This window comes from Channa argus, chromosome 17 (genome assembly GCF_033026475.1).
Source record: "Channa argus isolate prfri chromosome 17, Channa argus male v1.0, whole genome shotgun sequence".
NCBI lineage: Eukaryota > Metazoa > Chordata > Actinopteri > Anabantiformes > Channidae > Channa > Channa argus.
The window spans coordinates 18,981,629-19,002,677 of record NC_090213.1 but is presented as its reverse complement, the minus strand read 5'-3'; the positions used below and the strand labels follow the sequence as shown (position 1 = coordinate 19,002,677).

The following is a 21,049-nucleotide window of genomic DNA, read 5'->3' as shown; positions in this document are numbered from 1 at the left end:
TTCTAAATTCTCTAACTTAATATTTTCTCAGGATTGTTTTTTGTGTCATCCTTTCATCTTTTAGTGGTTGAATATACTGGTTTCTGGCTCTAACAGCTGAAAAAGGCTGAAATTCCAGGGTTAGTCATTTTCTGTGTATAGACGTCTTTCCAGCTCATCAACGTACTTTCAAAACCAACATTCCTATATACTACTGATCATAACTGCCTATTTCTCTAAAAGCTCAAGGCAGCCATCATAAATGCTCTGCGTTTAGCTCCGATGATGAATTCTATACCAGTTTCACACTCCCTTCTTTCAATCTAAAGTGATCTGCTGCTGTCTCTTAATTTAGTGCTACAAAAATGAGCCTTTTCACAATTTATTGAGCCTTCACTGCCAGTGATGAGCGATTCGAGACTCATTACAACAGAGAAGCTGATGAGGCAGATTTGTGCACAGCAACCTCCAGTGCTTTCTTTTTTTTTCTTCACTTCTCCCTTATTTCCTCCTTATTTGATGATGTTTTTCCCCTCTGTTTTTCTATTATTATTCAAGTTTTCAGAATGAACAATGTGTTCAAAAGACATGATGGAAAACATCTGTCTGCTGCGATTTTCTCCTTTGTTGCTATCCGGTTCGATCTCTAACAAACTGTGGTTCAAAGGGTTTGGTCATTTTGGCTGCCATTAGCCTGGTGAGCCGGTGAGTCATGCTGTAATATATAATTCATAGCAGAATAGGTACAGTAGCAGCTCAGCAGGAATATACCAGCAAGCCTTTTACAGCTTTTATAAAAAAATGCCACATTCAGTTGTGAGAAGGATGAATAGAATAATATATTCTGTATTTTCTCTTCAAGGCTTCAAAGAATGTGCCCTATACAGTTAACTCTTATTTCTTAGCAGTTGGTTTCTATCATTATTAAAAGAATTTTGTGGTAGACATTGCTTTTCTAACACACTCCTCTCATTGGAAACTTGGCTGTAAATGCAAAAAAGATGTCACAGATTAAGGTCAAAATATGTGTAAATAGTGAATGAGGAGAATATAAGAAAGTGTGTTGCACACACACACGCAAAAACACACACACACACACACACACAGTTACTCCTAAACATTGCACATTATCTGTGTGTATCTTATCGTAAGAGGCAAATTACTTTTTCCTGTCATTCACTGTTGTTGCTTGTTGCACTACACAGTCATCACACACATCTGTTATCATGCCAGTCAGTAACCATGATTTGTTATCACCACAATGGATATGTGCCAGTAGGTACCTGCTCCACCTACATCGTCATAAAATATTATGCAATGCTGTGTCGTTTGGTTTTCGCACAAAAACGAGAAGGTTAGGGTCAGCAAAGGATTCTGGGATAGATTAAAATATAAAAACAGCAATTACTAAAGTAATAACATTGAGTTTCAAAATTAACAGAGATACAATCTGGTGTCTCCATCACCCACCTGCCCAGACCTCCTCCCTATAAAGACTTGTAAACTTTATATTATGTCAACCAATGCCACTCTGGCACCTGTAATATTTACTTCTGTCTCTCTATATCTCCAGTTTTCCACATACCTCACTCATAACTATGGTAGGAAGTAGATGTGACCTACCAAGCCATAACTATGGACTTGTAATGAAGAATTCCCCATTTAATGGTATTATAAAGCTTGCTTTGGCTGAGGAAATGTATAAGTCTGGCCCCCATTCCACTCTTTAGCTGGTAGGGCAGCCCATTTGTTGCGGGGCAGATCTGAAACTATAATAAGTACAAGTTGTGTCATTCTGACATATAATCCCACTTGTCTGACACTGGTTTCAGGATCATCGCTACCATGTAACTCAAATATTCCGACAGGGCAGTGGGTTGGAATTAAATGTCCATCAGTCATCCATGGTAGATGATGGATATGTGGAGCTGGGCGTAGATACAGAGGTGTAGATGTCAGTATCCTACTGCCTTTCTAGACATCCTGACTCCCATGAGCCCCAAAATAAACATGTAGGAGACTGAAAGAGACAGTCAAAGAAACAGATTAAGACAGCACAAGTCATAGTGTACTAATGGTGAATTATTATTCTAAAAACCTGTTCTAGGATAAAATGCTAATTAATATAATAATTCATTTCTTTAATCAAGATAGAGGTCGTGTAATAATACTGTGGGTGAACCAAACTTAACATTAAACATTTCTCTTCTAAATCACTAAGAAGTTTAAAAAGATTTACTGTAAAAATATCCAAGAGGATTTCATCATCCTGTTTTACAAGAAATTCACAGATTCATTCTAATAATTGTTTTATTTATTACTCTGTGGGGTTCCTGTGATTTGAAAACAAAACAAAAACCTCCTTATATTTTTAATATTACTGAAGACTTTACTTGCCATAGTCATCGAAATATTGTATAATATTTATATTTGTATTATTGCATTTGAGATTTTAGGCTGTAATTGTAATCTGCTGAACAGTTTGGCCACTTCAAAATATGTCACACCAAACAACTAAAAAGCTGGAGCACTTAAATGTTTCCTCCGTAAAGGGTCAACTTTCAACCTGCAATGTTGGGTCTTCTTCAGAGTCAAGCAGAGGAACAAACAAGCCACACTGGAAAAACACTACATAAACTTAACTGCATTGGCATCTGGTTGAGACATGAGCTACATTGTGCATATTTGGTTTTGTTCTGGTTTTAGCCACCACAATCTTGGGCTCGTGTCAGGTACGGAAATACTTGGCTAGGTCCATACTCAATAATTTCCAAACACTGGATATAAATCACACTACCAAACTCGGTTGGTTTTGAGAGAATAAAATCAAAGTACTCAAGTTACCTGTAACTTTATTTGAACAACACGTAGGTTACTATGTATTCTATTTTCTAAAAATGTACTGAACCTGCTGTCTGACCTCCTGTCAGGTGGTCTAAATACATATAGACCTGGACAATTGTTTTTCAGTAAGGTGGAATTTGATTTGAAGAGTTTTTTTTTTTTCCACAGTAGTCTGACTGTCAGATTATTTATAACCAATGTGTGACTTGTACACAGTTTGTCTCTGACAGATTGATGGATAGACATGTGTGGAGGTGCACTGAGCTAATGCTTATCTGATGTACACACACACGTGCAGAGCACCTTGACCTCTTGACTGTTGACAGGGTGAGCTACTCACTTATATAAACATAGAGAGATGGCAGTTTTGCTGACAGGCTGGTTTTCTTTTAGTAAAAAGAATATAACCCTGTCCTTTATGACTATCCACTCATTTAATTCAACCAGTCAAATGTTCATCTCTCACTTCTTCACTTGATGCCAATATTTTTCTCTTTCTTGCTTTGTGTGTTGTTGAGATCGTTTAGGTTCTATAATAAAAATAGAAAGTAACATATCCTCTGAAATGCTTGTGGCGACAGACTTGTGCTTAGAAGAAGTGATTTTAAAGTAAGACTAATCTTTAGCTGCCACACTGTTGACATATGCTGCAAATTTCAAAATCTGAGCTAATAAAAACCTATAATATAACCTTAATATTGTCTTTAAACTTGATGCTACTTCCTGAGATCTTAATGAATACTTTAGTTAAAAGAGACAATCTTAATATCATCAATCTTGATGCTAGTTTTTCCACCACTACAACCTTACACACACACACACACACACACACACACACAAACACAAACACAAACACACACACACACACACACACACACACACCGGTAATCATATTGAGGGTAACAGCACTGTGTCCTTATCGTTATCCAAGGTATGAATAATAGATTAGATTCAGGAAGTACAGACTGGCCAAGCAGCCCATAAGGTAGAGTCCTACTGTAGCACATCCTGCACTCACTCTCCATCTTACCCTGTTTCTGTCTCTGCCTTTTGTGTTTGTTTGTTTTCTCCTCATTCTTCATCTCTCTGGTTTTCATTCTTTCTTAAGCTGCAGCTCTCTCTCTCCCTCTTATGTTCACTTCCGCTCTCTATCCCTCCCTCTTCTCTCCCTTTGTTTCAATCAGTGATACTGTACTGGATAACTGGCACAAAGAACAACCACACCCAGCATTTTCTCGTCATCTTTAAAGATGTACCATCAGGATATAGGCATCAGAAGATAAAGAACTGAACTGGATACTTTAAGAAGGACAACTTGATATTTTGTTATTAAAGATGTGTTGTTGGTTTTTTTTATACTTTCTTGGTGGAACTTCATTTGAACAGATCTCTGTAAGATTCTGTGTGACGCAGACCTCAATTACAGGAAATTAGACGAACATAAACCATGGTTTTGTACGTGACCTCCCAGGATTGTAGTAGGGGCACTGGATTCGAAGGGCAAAGGGGCATACGGGTTTTGGTCACACTGAGGCCCGGCAGTGGGTCAGACAGAGCCACGCATGGACTGTGGCACTACGTGTGCTGCTACAAGAGGCCTGTACTGAAGCTGCCATCATGTATGTACACAGGTATGATGAGAATAAGCTCCTGTGGCTGCATTATTGTTTGTATGTTTAAGGAAAAAAATGCTGTGTGCTTTTAAGGTTGACTTCTGTTACAATGCTTTAGTATCAGATTTTTTTGCATTGTCTCTGGTTCTTGATTTTTCTCTGCTTGTTCTGATGAGGCATTATAGACACTCTCCCTCCCTTAGGTGTATTTTAGCACCAGACACGGATCTTAATATAGTTTAATATAGGTTTTTTTTTTTCCCCTTTTAAATTTTTGCATGTGAATACTGGATTACCTCTCTTCAGCTTTACCCTTATGCATTCTGCCTGTCACTTCTTTTATCCTTTCTTTCCCAATAGTGTGTCAGATAGCATTTTTGTAAATGCGCCAAAGCCCTAAGGCCAGTTGAGGTTTTCTGTGTCAGAAAGTCAGCAAGGGTCTATTATATTCCATAATGTGCAAACGTCTGCACAGACACTGTGGATTATTCACATGTAGCTCAAAACTGAAGTCTGCTTAGTGAGCACGCTGACTGTGCCAGCACCACATAGTCAACTGGACAATCAGTTTCTCATTCTCAGTCCTATTCGTGTTAAATGGTTGCACACTAAGATTTAAATTATGCTGTCTAGTGTACATGTGATGAACGTGTCTGTGTATGCTCACCTCGAGTATGGTATAAATAGAAGTTCAGCCATGTCTGCAGTCTACCTCTGTCTGTGGGCAAGCTCAAACTATAAACAAGCCTTGTGAAGTGTTGTTGCCTTCGTCACTCTAGGTCTCTAAAGACCTTCCATTTGGTGAGAATGTCTGTTTTGAGAGGGCATCTCCAGAGTCATTGAGTCTGGTACAGTGTGACAGTAATATTTGTTGTTTAAGGTAAATATTACAGCCTGGTTAAAAAAAAATAGGTTGGTCTAATGAGATTATTAGGCTTAATTGAATGCCAAGCCCACTGTTCTGATCTTAAGTCTTCCCTCTTGAGCAGCTTTCGGAGCTGTGGCCCTGCAAGGCTGCTGTCTGTGTTCTGTCATTAGCACATAAGCTCTATTAGAGCAGACAGTAACACAATTACACCCACGGGCAGCGGAAGATGGAGATGAGACCATGTCAGCAATTACAGTCACAGATACTGACTCCCTGTGGACTTGGCTTAATTTAATAGTATTTCTCTTCAGCTCATACAAGTAGGAAACCAAAATAGTATTAAACTGAGATGTTTTGGACAATCTTGGCAGATATAGATTGTGATCTTAAAGTGAGTATTCTTTTATGTACCTAAGAGAAGCTCATTGACCAGTGATGTAGTGGAAGATTTAGGTGCCCAGTTGTATTTATCACTAATTGTTTTGAGATGACTTAGTTAAGTTTTACTTTGTTTTTCTTTTTTTTTTTTTTTTAACATGGTTTTCACCAATATCACATGATTCTAAAAGTTTGCCTAAAAGTGCATGAAATGAAAAAAGAAAAAAAAAAGAAAAACCGAAATGTACAGCTCAGCTTTGGCTCACATTCACTGTTTCTTTACCGTTAGGATGTATGTGTGTGTGTGTGTGTACAGTAGGAGATATTTGCAAATCAGTCAATCTGAATTACAGCCTGAATTTATTTTCTTTAATAGTGTACACAGAACAAATATTATTTTCTGATAGCCTGACAAATACACCTGTTTTAACTAAAATAAAATCAATTAAACTCTAAATCTGATTCTTCCCATTTAGCAAATGGCAGCTTACAGAACATTTTGTACCACTTGCGCTGTTGAACTTACGGATTCGAATGACACACATTGCCAGATGCAGATCACTCTAACTGTCACAAATATGAATCCATGAGAAGCTTGTTAATTTGTAGCTAATCTGTAGCCAGTTCCTGTATGTAGACAAAGATTCTTTGTGAAACCAGATGATTCACTCTGTTACATCATTGTATAACCTCATGTGAACTGAATTCCAGAAAATCCAGCTGAGTGATGTATTTCTACACTAGAGGATCCCACCATTTCAGTTTCAGAACTTCCATTCTCCTCTTAGTTTAATTCATAACGTATCAATGATTAAAGCCTATAAACATAGAGACCAAGACATGATGTAATTCATTTATTAAGTAGTTGGTGATACATTTCATGAATGGCCTAATCAACACACCGTTTCTGCTCTATCATACGTTACATAAAAATAACAGCCCTGCCTGAACCACTGCAAGGCATTTTACTGCTAACAGTTGATGTGTTGAATGCAAAGTGTTTTCTTGCCTTGTGGTGATGCTACTTTTGTTTAATAGTGTTTTGAATATTTCTCTTCACTATTGCAAATGCTGTAACAGCGCCTGCAAGGTACTATGTTGGTGTGTTTGTGCTTTAAGACTTATGTAATTGAAAGTTTACATGTTTCGATTCCACTTGAGGCGATGTGTCGAAGTACAACAGTATTTTTGACTTTTTGACTACTGAGCTCCAGTCTAACCATATTTACCCATTTTAGGTCCTTCGCAAAAGAAACACTTTGCCCATAAAGTATCTAGAAAGGGTGTCTAACAGGAGTCTTTGTGTACTGCCCTCTACAGGCCCCACACTGCCCAGACAGGGCCCCCAAGTTCAGAATGGCCCCACGCCAGAGGAGATGGACCTGCAGAGAAGGTAAGGACCTCACATATTGTTACAGAGTAGAATGTAGTTGGTTTACCTTTTCAGACAGCATTATTTTTTCCATTCAAACACACATGCACTCAGACAAAACCTCGCACACTTAGTTGTTTTCCCTCTCCATACAAGGCCAGCCTTTACTCGGGATAATGTTAAATAGCTTGAACACACACACACACACACAAAATCACTAAGCTGGCATCCATCTTTGCCAGAAAATGATTCAAAGCGAAAGAATGTAACTTTGTGCTAATATTTTTAGAAGAAATATGTTTCTACTGCTGTCAGAGGCTCATTCTGTGACCCAGACGTACTTAAAAGCCTGGCAGCAGTGCACAGATATACCTCTCAATGCCATTAATGTTTGCATTTCAGGTCAACAAGTCAGTACTGGGTGTCATATTAACTTATAGATGTTCTTATAACATAAACATAAACTGAATACATAATCCTACACAATCAAAATAACCTCTGTAACCTCTGTTATAGAGATTCTTGGAACCTGTGAACTTTGGTTAGTGTCCTGTGGTGTTTCAGTGACAGATTTAACTGACTTTGTCAAATCAAAAAGGCTTTCAAAGCCCGTGGTCCTGTGTTCTGTGTAACTACATACATTGTGTATTTGGCCCTGAGTGTTTCTATAGTGTAGGTGACCTACAGCTCTCAGTGTGCATGCACAGAGCGCCAACATAGTTATGTGTTTTTCCCTCTATAATTGGCTACACAAAATATGGATTATTATAAAATACCCAACGTTCATTGTCATCTGACAGACATGCTCTCTGTTTGCACTAATTCACTCTCTCTGTCATTTACACATACGCACTCACAGAAACAGTTGTAAAAGATTCCTACTGAGTCAGTCAGTACACTGTGTTAAACTTGGGTCTGCCAGGAATTATACAGAATCGGTGAGAGCTTAATGGAAACTGTATGTTCGCCAGCCTTTTCTCATTCTACTTTCAGTGTCTTTTTTTTTTAATGTTTTTTATTTTTTTCTTGTCTGCCACTTCTCTGCCTGGATTCTTTTGTTTTTCTATTCATTGCTTACTTTCCCCTTCTCCCCGCTTGGTTCCGGTCACATTCCATATTTAGCAACAGATGACAGACAGGCAGTAAGTGGATCAGTGACTGAGGTCATCTGCTGATACAGAGGCCAATACCAGCCCAACGGTAGAGTGAGCGAAGCATGTGTAGTTTGGGGGGAGAATGGGATAAAAAAAAAGACACCCATGTATCAAGCTTGCTTTCTGCTGCTTCTTGACATGGATAGCTAGCGTGCTGTTTGCTTGGAAAGCTGTTCAAATGTTGGAACCATTTTTAGGTTATTTTTGAATAGATGTAAAACATCTAGTCAGTCAAATTTGTGGATAATTTATTGGACGTTTTCAGACTGAGAAAATCATCTGCACTTCAAGATCTATAAAAATTCTGTAGTAAAATAAAAATCCATGCTTTTTAAACAAAACAAAGCATTTCCAGCATTTAAATTTGTATAATAAATTACTTATGTTCCACCTGACCTAAGGGCATAAAATCTATTTGTAGATTATGTATTGTAAAAATAATAAACAAAGTGGATTTGACAGCAGCTGCATGACCTCGAGCCGTGTGTCCACATTAATACGATTTGGTGTCCTTGTATTGGGGCTACGTTATTCATCACAGTATATATCTGTGTCTATGTTGTCTAGTCTGTCATCTATTTTACAGCTTACACTTTTATTTTGCTGGTCCCTCAAACACCTCTTCTCACTTCAGAAGCTAACTTCTCTGTGCTTGTATCCCAAGACTAACTAGCATAACATTCATCAAAAGCAGACACCTTTCACCAGGCATAGTTTGAGGGGATGTCTGACTCAAGCTATCAGACGTCTGCACTACACTTCTCCAAGCAGGGAGGGGGAGAGAGAGAACAGTGTATACACATTGGAGGGAAGGTTCTCATCTCCTGTTTCGCCTCTGTCTTATTAAAGTAGATCATCTAACCAATGAATGGACCACGTCATGCCTCACTGACCACACATCTAGTCATACACATTCAAGACTTATTAGTGTGGCCTCCTCTTGCTCACTTGTGGGTCTCTGCTCCATGTGAGGAGTAAATGCTGGGAGCATTCATCAGTGGAAACACTGGAAAGTCCAAGTGTCTGTATGTGATAAGATTTTCCATAGGGTCACGTGATGTGAATATGGTGCACATCTCATTTTTATCCTCAAACTCAAATTCTTCTACCCCAATCAGCCATATTACTACTGGTGGGCTTAATGTCATCATGTCACTCAGAGCAGTTTGTAGCTAGACAGCAAAATGTGATACACTGTGTGTAGAGGTGGTAGAAATACAAAAGCTCAGTATTTGAGTAAAAATGAAAGTATTGGCCTTGGACTATAAAATAGTCTCTAAAATATTTCCACTTCAAATGTTTGATTCAATTTAAAGTACTAAGAGTATACTCCCATAAACAATATGGATTATGGTATGTAAGGCCATCCCATCCCCCCAGGTGATACTAAACAGAACAGATACACAAAATATAGATAGAAATGCCAAAATGAAATACAGGAATAATTCCTCCCAACAGACCCTGGTCCCAAAACTATACAAACGCCAAACAAATAACTCATCAAAACAAGACAGATATACTCTACATTAACATTTCAAACAATAATTCACCAAAACATTGTTAATGTTCGGGAGTAATATTTTTATAAAAACATTATAATAATAGTAAAGCCACCAGGTGGTGGTTGTTGAGTTGGTGACTTTATATTTTCAATTATCCGCCTTTCCACCAACATACACACAGATGAATCTAATTCCAAGCACCCTTGCCATGCTGCTTCGAGGATGATTGACAGTTTGATGGAAATATTCACTGCATGTGTGAGTGCACTTATGGGCAGCTGAGGGAAAGGGAGCAGATAAACCACCTGTTAAGAAATGCAGGGCGCTACGCTCAGATTAAAAAGACATGAGCTGGAAATAATAGGCTGTGGTATAAATAGCTCCACTGTGTGTGGGAGCGAGGAGTGTTAGAGAAAAAGAGGGAGAGGAAATGCGTTGCATCATCCTGAATGAAACTGAGGATGGAGAAATGGTAGAGAAAAGTGACGTCAAGATGGTGTGTGTAGACGTGTGTTAGCATTTATCTGCTAGTATGTAACAGACAGGATGAAAACAAGAGCAGATGTTAAGGAAAACATGTGTTCTGTTGTTCAAATGTGAATGTATGTTGACATCCACACGTGTCAAATGACTGTCGCAAATTTGGATGGGAACACACTCATCTCTAAAAGCAATATGTTAGCCTGGCTTTGGTAACAAGGTTGGGTCTTCTGATAGTGAGACAGCACATCACAGGATAATGTGTGTATATGTTAATGCTGTAACCAGCATTAAAATTATTGGTTATTTATGTCTGCATTGTGTGTGTATTACGTGAGCATTTTGGACTTGGAGTCGTGTGGAGTCACTAGATGGGGCTGTTTATTAGAAAGAATTTGGTGATACGATACATAGAGAGGTTACGATTTGGTAGATTGCAGTATATATTGAGATGCTGTTAAGACATTCATATAGTGTGATTTTTTTTTTTTTTTTTTTTTTTTTTTTGTAGTGAATTAAAAAAACACACCACCATATGCATAACTCAAAGTTAAAAAAGTTTACTTTTAATTAAACCAGAGCAGCAGAATATGTCAACATCTATCTAGTCATCAAACAGCAGAAAATCCGCCATCTGTCACAAGATTTCCAACTTTTAATTAAAAATATATTTAGTAATTTTTAGAATCAACACAGTATAACAAATATAGTTAAGTCAAGCTCAAGTGTATTGACATTTTTCACTTCCCTAGTAAATGCTGAACTCCCTCTGTACTCGATCGAAGTGGGTTCTTTGCTTGCTTGAGCACAAAAGGTGGGTTTGTTGTTTTGTATAAATCTAGAGTCACACACTAGTCCTATGCAGACGTGAGGACGTAAGGTTCCAAAAAAGAAGCACTCCTAGAAATTGAAGATGAGACTTAGGGTAAGTAGGAGCCCAGGTTTATCATTTTCAGGGACTAAAGGTGAAAAGGTGTAGAAGGTTGCTGTGATAACTGTACGTTTAAGGATTTAAAAAATTGTGAAATTAGTGTACGGGGGCTGTTGCTCTAGTTGTTTATTACAGGGGCGACACTGGTTGCCAATAAATAAGTTCCATACAATATTTCTGCTGTAATGTGTTGAAACTTTTAATTTATATCAGAAATAAAGCAAACAATTTAGCCTGTTACCATGACTAGATAAATATGACCCAAATACATCACTACATGGTGCTGTCTCAAAGTTCAAACAGTTCACCTGAGCTGCAAGAATGACAAATAAAAACATGAAAATAATATGTTGAAATTTAAATGATGATTGTCTGAAGAACAACATGGTTAATAAGGTGAATACAAGACAAACAGTGTTCAGGATTCTTGTTTTTGATTTCATGAATTGTAAAATCTTAAGTTTTTACATTTTGTATCTACTTACTTATCTGTCCACAAAATTTTTTATGCTATTGATGTGACGATGTTTATAGATGGTAAAATGACTACTACGGTCACATCAACTATTGGGTTGATCGAGCTGTAGATAAGTGTTGGCTTGTGGAAACAGCGGGTGTGTTGGTTTTATTATGACTTAAAAGGGTAAATCCTTCAGATTTATCTCCCTTTCAAATCCCAAACTTCCAACCCTGGAAGAATTGATGGGCACTAAATGCCTTTCCATCCCCTGATCAAAACCTATGACTACAGATCCTATGACTACTACATTATTTGTATTCTGTTTTCATATTATTTTAGCAATGCATGGTTTATGTTTCCATTATGATCCCAAATCCTTTCCAGTTCTGTCTCAGAGCGGCGTGAAACGTGTGCAATTGCATGTATGTGCTTACTAACCTCACTCCCTTAGCAACAGTTTCCCTGGCAACTCTTGTCAGAAGGTGAGTGAGACGCCAGTTAAACAGGGCAGGAGGCTTTCACAGTTTCAAATCCTGTAATGTTTCCCAGCAAAGCGGAGGGGGATGTGAGAAAAGATAAAACCTGCTTTACCCATTAGTAAATGTTAGTTCATTGTGGAAATCATTGATGTACTATTCAGTTTCATGAAATAAAGCTTGAATAGTTCAGTTTATGTGGTATTTGGACAGTTGGACTCATCCTTCTTCTGTTCTGTGCTTTAGCATGTTAAATTAAAAAGAAAATCTAAAATGTACTTTACCCCAATTTGAGTGGGTTTACATTATTATTTTATTTAAACTTGATTTTGCTGAAACAAACCGCCTGAAGAATGTAAAAAATGTAACTGTAAATGTAAAAGTTTCACATGTCCCATCTTTATTTACACTGTCAGCTATACAACTAACTTTTAACAAAAGGTAATAAGTATTAGTCCATTTAGACGTGTTGAAGGGTGGCTGTTCAGTGTTTTGTGCTCGCACTAGTGCACTTGTTTTAAAACTAAGTAACACCATTAAATTTTCTTGTATTAAACCAGACTACAATCTTAATCATAAACCAGATTATAAACACGACAGTCACAAATTTTAAAAGCACAACTGTGATGCTGTACTGCTAATATGGATATTTTGGTGTATGGAAACATTTTATTGATATGTTCAGTAACAACCGTATTTGAACCTTCCCCTTATTGTCCTCCTCATCCTCATTATGGCAATTGAAAATGTAATTTTGTTGCAATTGCCACCCCTACAAGAATGTACAGTATTTGCAATGGTAGTTGTTTAGAAAAATAATTTTCAAGATGCTCAATGTCAGTGTGTACATGTGTTCCAGCAAACGTAAACCGTGAGGTTAGAGGTCTCATTTGTTTGCCATTCTTCATTAAATTGTGATGTACTTCTTAAAAGTTGGAGAAGCTGCTCTCACTTAACAGGAATGTAATGTGCTTAGAGGTTGAGCATTACTTTTGTCTGACGTATGCTGAAAAGCTATTCTGTGTTGTAAACTAAAAAGTTCCTCTGACAAATAAAACAATAGGCCCCCTGTGAGCCTCTACGCACATTTATGCACGCAGGCACACAGTGTATCAAATGCACCTCACACACATCTTAATTTAAAATGAGACCGTACACAAGACATATTGCAAAAAATGTCTTTGTTGGAAATTGATCCCACAGCGAATGTATGTCTGGAAAGAGACCGAGTAGCTTACAATGTTAACAAGAATAAAGAGTGACAGGTTGGTAGTGTGTGTTGTTGAAATGCCCCAGTACAGGATCATAAGATACAACAGTAGAGCATCGGCTTAAGTGAACAACACACCAACCACATCAAGTCCTTTATGGTAATTTAATGAGATGGTAGTTTTATTTTTCACAAATGCCTTAATGCCATTAAAGTAATTTAGCAACTACAGAGTTGCTTCACTTCTTATTTGTGGGTGAAAGAATTATTTCAGATTTTGACTATAAACCTGCCACTGTGGTAGGTTAATTCCCCTAAATTTCCCACCAACTTTTCGCACTATTTACCAAACCATATACAGATTCTAGAAGAAAAAGTAGCTTTTCATCTTCCACCTTACTTAGTAAGAAAACTGTAGAAGCTATACAGCCTCTGGTTATTGGCAATTATCCAGTCCTACATAGACGAGTGCAGTGAACGTAAAGTGTGAAGAACCCTTTCTGATTCCTTTGATTTTGCTACCATCCAGTTTTGTAGTACTGGAGACTGTTCTTTTTTAAGGTCTTGGTCTCATCTCGGACTTGGCGACATTTTTATCCGGTCTGCCGTTCAGGTCTGCTATTGAAAGGAACGGACATGGACTATCACTAAATTGCCTGAGTGTTAAATGTCCATCCAATTAAGTCAGTTATTTCTGATTGGAAATTCTTGGTAGTCACCCCTCCCTGTCCCCCTTCACTCATACTTCTGGGAAAACATTTCAGCTAAATCCTCTCTAAAAAAGTGGGCTCCCTTAACCCCAGAATTCTGCAACACCATGATCACGGAGACAGCTGGGACCACGTCACACATTTATTGGCACTTGGAAAGAAAGCAGATAGTAAGGTGGCAAAGCTAGTTAACTATTCTTTGCAGTGTATCTCTGTAGTAAACTCCTTACCCAAAGAGATTTTGCCAATATTAGCCAAACATATTAGCCAACTGCGTTTATACCGTGTGTTTCAGGTTGCTAGTTTAAGTTGTTTGGTATAGAGAGAGAGACAGTTAATCATGATAGCGTGCTCCTATTACATGCTAAGGGTCACACTGAAATTAATTTACTTTTGGAGTGAATACATGTGATCATTAATAAAGAAAAGTCCCTGAAGAGGTTGTGAAATCCTCAGACATGGCCCTGCCACTGTTACCAGGTTACCTCTGTGATTCTGTAATTACATCCATGCAGTGCGGAGACATTGTGCGAACTCGGGCAGCTTACTGTATGTGCACAGTGCCTATATATGGTATGTTTGTTACAACATTAAATCATGGTCCATTGTAATTTGGCTTTTTTGCCATGAGCGATGCAAAGTGACTTTCATATGAAAAACAATTTATCCAAGGTCATTTAAATTATTGTTTAAAGGTAATTGCAAAAGTATTCACCCCATTCTGGTCAGTATGTGGTAGCTGCTCCTTTAGGAGCTGTTCCAACATTTAGCCTGTTTGAATGGGTTTCAGTCAGCTTAAAACATGCAGACATTGCAATGTTCCTCAATTTCTCTTTGCAAAGCTGCTCAAGCTCTGTTAGGTTGCATGCAGACCCTAAGTACATTTTTTTCCCCCCAAGTCCAGCAACAGTTAGACTGAGGTTTGAACTCCAACTGGGCCACTGCACATCATTAACCTTGATGTCTTTAAGCCGTTCCTGCTTTTCAATAACCTTTTCAAAGAGTTGTTTAGAGCCTTATTTTGTATTCATGGTTTCGTTTTTGCCAGGATACTGATTAACCTTTAACTGAACTTTTCCAGATGGAAGTGTATTTATACCCCAGTCATTTAAAACATATTTACCCCACTTTGTAATCTCAGTTATACTGCTGCTTCTAGAATTTAACTGTCTTACATCAGTGATGATGTAATTTAGATTACTTTGTAAAGATCTGTTTTCACTCTGACCTTGAACAACTTTTTTTTGTTTATTGGTGGAAACTTGAACCGGCCATGATTCAGTGCAGGTAAGAGAGTGATGGCTCTGGACTTTTGCTGGTATACACCACATCATATAATTTCTCTATGTGACAGTCTAACTTTTTTATGCTGACAAACGGACACCATACTATGGCTGAAGGTACTTTTTCAGGTACATATGAAACCTAATTTACATGGAATATAGTTTGTAATATTTGCCAATTTCTGTAGCACGTTTGTACCTTATCAGTACACAAAAACCATATCTCATTCATCCATTCGCCTTCAGAATTGAGGCACACCAATGGGAAAGGCCTGGCCTGTGCTAAGCAGGAGCAGAACATAGATGGTTTAGTGTTTCCAACATCCCTGGGAGGACTGCTCCACCTCCTGCAGCACAGCCACCCCTGAAGGTGATTATTTACAAAGTTTCAGTACTAGAAGAAGCGAGAAAAAGGGGTTTCTCAGACATCGTTTTAGATATTAATTTATAGGTTTGTCACTGATTTGCAAATTCTACTAGGTTATCCTGCCACCAGTAGGTAGCATGGTTAAAGAGAGACCCATCATAAGTTGGAAACAGACCCCTGCAATTTGGGGATCAAGTTGCACAAATGCTTCCAGATTCTAGGACTAATACTAAGGCTGTGCAAAAATGTAGGAGATGGATCCACTGAAGAAATACCCTAAAGGTTTTAACAATATATGTTTTCAGCAACAAGATAAGTCATCATTGGATTTATTAAAACACATCTTGTATTGTGTGTCACTTAGAATATAACTGTGGATGTTTGTATGCTGCAATGCCAACTTGGCAAATACTGATGATAAATAAGCTATTGAAGTTGGCAATGACAAATGTTTTATAGTCAGAAATTACACATACAATGACACATGGCAGGAACCCTGAGTCTCTATCCCTGGTGTTGAGGTCATCCATTGACTAATTAAAGGTAGAGAAAGACCTAAGACAGGACTTCATAGGGAAGCATTTTGGATTTTGTACATCACTTCCAGTGCTTTAGTGTCTGTATTTTGTTATTTACCATGTCACATTTTATGCATTGGTGTTAGCTGTGTAATATTAAAGACTGTTTTATAATGAGAATGAAGACTCAAAGTCACCTGGATTATTTTAATTGTGTGCAGGATATCTTTAAATTCTCAAATGTGCAAGGTAACTTCAGATTTAGCTTATTGATGGAAATCGTCACAGAGAATAACCTGCTGGCTGGGTTATGGGATGTGTGTGGGCTAAACCTTCATGGCAGGATGGGGCCAACAACCGCGACACTAAATCCAAAAAGAGCAAGTAGGTTCAGGCTAATAAGAGAAGATGAGGAAAGGATGTGCAACTAAGGGAGACGGTTGTACCAGACATAAGGAAATGTTCTAAAATTCTTTACAGACTTTCCTTTTCAGTAAAGTCCGTTGTTGACCTTTAGTACGGTCTTTTTGTCTTACTGGCATGTGGCTTGTCCACAGACATCAGTAAAAAACATGCATCCTGTTGAACTTGCAGGATCCAGGTGGCAAGTGAAGGCTTTAATATTAAAGCCAATGCAATACCTGAGTTTCAGTTCCATGAAAGTCTAAAATACTACAGTTGGTAGTTTTTATTTATCAACATAACATGCCAAAATAAAATGGTCTGTAGTTTTAAAAAATTATCTGAATTGGAATATCTGACCAAATCTGTTCAAAGAAACCATCCTTTGTATTTAATGCAAACCTTTGATACCTGATACATTTTTTTGCTGTTTCACAGAAAGAAGTGAATTTTCTTTTTACTTTTTACTTTCTTTTTATCCTCTGAACCAGTACAACCATATACAAACTCCGAGTAAGGTCTGAATGAGCCCGTGTGTGAATAGAACAGTGAATTGTGTGGAGATTTTAAGGCGAGAGGCCAGGTTGACCTTTAGGTGACTGGCTCGGTGTCTCTTTGAACTCACACGGCTTCAATGTGCAGTTTCCACCACTAGATATGTGAAATTGGCTCTAACTTTTCCTTTATTGAGGACACAACCTACACTAGCCCTCTCAGATGCTTTTGCTGTTATCTTCTGCCATTGCTTGAGTTTCTCTATTTTACCTCATTGTGGCAAACAGCACAGTTTTACTAATTAAGTTTACAGTTAGCTTTAGATCGATTGGCTTGATGGCAAAAAGTCTTTTTTTTTTTTTTTCCAGTAACTACGAGTTTCATCTAATCTTAATCTTAACCTAGTCTTCACTCTAGCCCCCTAACTCATCAAGTTTAATGAGGCATAACTTGGCCCCTGCCTTACTCTTACCACTTAGCTCCTGTCTACTCCCAAACATTCAGAACTAACATTTTTCCTTCAGTTCACTGAATCGTCAGTTGTACAGCAACAGGTTAAAAACCCAACAGAATGTCGTCTGCTAGACCACAGAGTTAATTTATGGATTCTCCTACATTCAAACAAATGTTTGAAATTCAAATAGAACTAGTCCTAACTTGCCTTAATGTGAGGATTTGAGTGTGTCACTTGGGCAGTTGGGGGGGGAAAAAAGGGAAGTGTATTTGGATTAAGTAACGTTATGCTGATGATTGATTTTTAAGTGTGAGTCAGCTTTCAACAGAACAAGATGAATGGGAGCAGATAACCTCCCATAACCATTTAGCTCGATTTCCTGTCAATGTAATTTATGACCCAAGTAAATCATACAATGTGACTGTTGACGCTTTCCAATTAAATGAAAGATTTCCTGGCAGCATTGTGTGTGTTTGAAACTGACAGACTACTAGTTCCCACAGCCTACATGCACTCTCCTCCTTGTAGTTTTCTCTTATTCACCCCTATTCACATTAAGCATACACTCCCAGTCCCAGTGGCTGGTTCATAAAAATCTCTCACGCTTTCTGTTAGAGATTGTGGTGACAACGTGAGTATTTTTCCTTTTGCAAGACCTATACCTGTTAATGTGAGTATGCAACAGTCATATATGTGCCGCATGCATCACTTGTAAAGAGTTGCTCTTTGATCGCTATTATATAACTAACTAATGCAAAATATTTTTTATTTTTAGAGCATTTCAAGCCTGTTTTTCTATGCTCCTCTCTAAGTAATTCTATTATTGATACATCTGGACATAGAATATTCTTTTACATACGCTTCAGTGCTGAGGGGGTCTCAGTCCTATTTCTGTTTACACTGTTTACTGCTTTGAATTGTGGGTAGCTTTCACTTTTCACTAACATTACACGGGTTGATCAAACCTGGGGTCTGAGTGCACTTGCAGTGTTAACAGATGTTTGAAAAAAGCTGCACAATTGCTCTGTGTTTGCTTTGGCTTTAAAGGACCAAGTGTGAAAATACCATCAAACTAAGATTATTTAATTATTAACATAATTAGTTTTTTTTTTTAGGCTGGTTAATGAAGAAAATACATTTATGGGTTTCCTGTCAATATTGCTGATATTTTGGATGCTCCGGGTGATTATTTTATGCCTCTGACTGGCATAAAAACAACTATAACAGGGGGCACCAGGTAGCCCCCAAGGACCACATGAGTAGCCTGCGGGCCTGTTCTATAAATAGCTCACCGTACTGCCACTTACCAACGAGCTGCATCTAATTTTTCTTTGCTATTCTTTTTGAAATGACATTTGATAGTTATTGTGAGAAATCATTAACATGATCTGTGTCTTCACATAGATGAATATCCCTAATTGAATTAATTATTAAAAATAACATATAATTAACAGTAAATTGAGCAAAGTTGTTATTTCAAAAGTGCGTATTAAACTGGTAGCCCTTCACATTAATCGGTACCCAAGAAGTAGCTGTCAGTTTCAAAAAGGTTGGTGACCCCTGAACTATAACATAGCCCTTAAACCCTCAGCTTAAGTAGCCTCACAACTTTGCCCCACCTTTCATTCTCAAATACAATCTTGATTTCATTACCCATGCATGTAACTGTGCAAAACAGGTTAGGGGCTAAGTGCTAGGGGCAAGGACTGAGCCTCAAAGGCATTCAGACCCCTTTAACTGTTTACACGGTGTCTTTTGTTAATTCCCAGATTTTTCTCTCATAATTTAACTTTGACACACGCAAACATCTGTCTTTTTACCGCTGCCTTGTGCTGACACCTAGTGAGCAAACCTCAACATGCAGACACCCATAGGCAAACTTCCATGTACATGCCACAGCCACCACCCCCTCTTTCCTTGTATCTCCACTGTCATACACACAGCTGGCTCATTGCAGCATTGTGCAGCCAAGAGAGGCTTTTCGCTACAGGCAGATCTCAGTGTGTATTTTTAATGTCTCCAAATTTTAGCAAAGTTGGCTGTGGTTGCATAAGAGCATGGGCATTGTACCTAAGAGCAATTGTTATATAATGACATACTTATGTAATGATAACAGTAATTGCCTGTGGGTCAGAGGGGTCAGTCCCCACACTAAATTATATTTAAATTATATTTATCTTTTCACTGGTTCTCTCATTTCTGCTCTGATTTTGTCTCCAATTGTTTTCCTTATCTCCTCCTCTAGTGCATTTCTCCTTTCCTTGGTGGTAGTTAACATCTATTTGGAAGGCAATATTAAACCTTTGATTTTCAATAAAGAATTATAGTCAAAATTTGCAGCAGAGACAATATTTTTTTCCTTATTGTTGCCAATCCTTCTCCCTTTTCTCCTCTTCTCTCCTCCAGGCAGCTTCAGGAGCTGCAGAGGCAGAAGGAAATAGACCACGACCGTCAAGACAGAGAGCATCAGGAGCGTGAGCGTCAGGAACGGGAGCGTCAGGAGCGTGAGCGCCTGGAACGAGAGATGCTGGAGCGCGAGCGTCAGGAGCGAGAACGTCAGGAACAGGAACGCCAAGAGATGGAGGCACAGATGGAGAGGAAGCGACTGGAGCAGGAGCGCGTTGAGCACGAGCTGATGGAGAGGGAGAAGGCAGAGAGAGAGCGAGTGGAGAAAGAGCAGCAGGAGCAGTTGGACAGAGAGCAGCAGGACTGGGAGAGAGGGAGGCGCATCTCTAATGCCGGTGAGAAAAATCATTTTTGGTTCCTATTTATACACACACACTCTCGCAGGCCACCGATGCTAGAAAGATTCTACAGTACAATTTGTTTGAATTTGTTTTGTTTTTTTTTCTTGCCAAAAAAAATTATTTATACTGGCATCAGTACTTGTATATATTATTCAAAAGTATTCATCACTCACAAAACTCTGTTATTTTAGATATGGCAGGTATGCTTAACTTTCACATGATCCCTTAAGAACAGTGTTAGGATTGATTGGTACATATCAGAGTCATTACTGACCGTGGTACATTTCCATTAGGACTTTTCCAAAGTTAGCTTTTGAACTAAGGTGCCTGGTGTTAACCTTGTGTTTGAAATACAGTTTTTGCTGTTGCTGCACTTATTAAGTGTCAACGTGTATGTTAGTCAAAATGCACAGGACCATATTCTGTGTACACACAACATGCCACGTAATATCATTTAGTGGAATTTTGAAAAAAAACCTCCGTGTGGAAGTGGTATAAATGTTGTAGTGAAATGTTTTCTAGTATTAGCTCATACAAGATTCACTTGAAGTGTCAGCTGAAAAAATATCTATTTTTATCTCTTAGCATTCTTTCTTTGAATGTGCACACACGCGCAGGCACACACACACCCTTCGAAACATTGAACGAAGACGTAATGATGATGATGCTGTACAAGCACGTTGTTTTGATCAACGTCAGCTTTATAAATTTGTCAACTTTGATAATTACTCTCGTTATTGAACTCTGGAATATCTGGACCTTTAAGTGCTAATCAGTTAGTGTTAATCAGGGGCTAAAAACACATG

General features: G+C 38.2%; 1 protein-coding gene across 12 annotated transcripts in view; it reads left to right on the top strand.

The window, feature by feature from the left end:
• enah (ENAH actin regulator) overlaps window positions 1-21,049 on the top strand; it is a 115,423-nt gene that overhangs the window by 75,615 nt on the left and 18,759 nt on the right. For 10 of the 12 annotated variants that reach the window (XM_067481866.1, XM_067481864.1, XM_067481872.1 and 7 more), the window contains 2 exons: window positions 7,003-7,075; window positions 19,903-20,237. In XM_067481866.1, coding sequence (XP_067337967.1) covers window positions 7,003-7,075; window positions 19,903-20,237 — 408 coding nt within the window. Of the gene's footprint in view, window positions 1-4,128; window positions 4,455-7,002; window positions 7,076-18,064; window positions 18,167-19,902; window positions 20,238-21,049 lie in introns of those variants that run through there. The other 2 variants (XM_067481868.1, XM_067481870.1) reach the window with 2 other exon arrangements.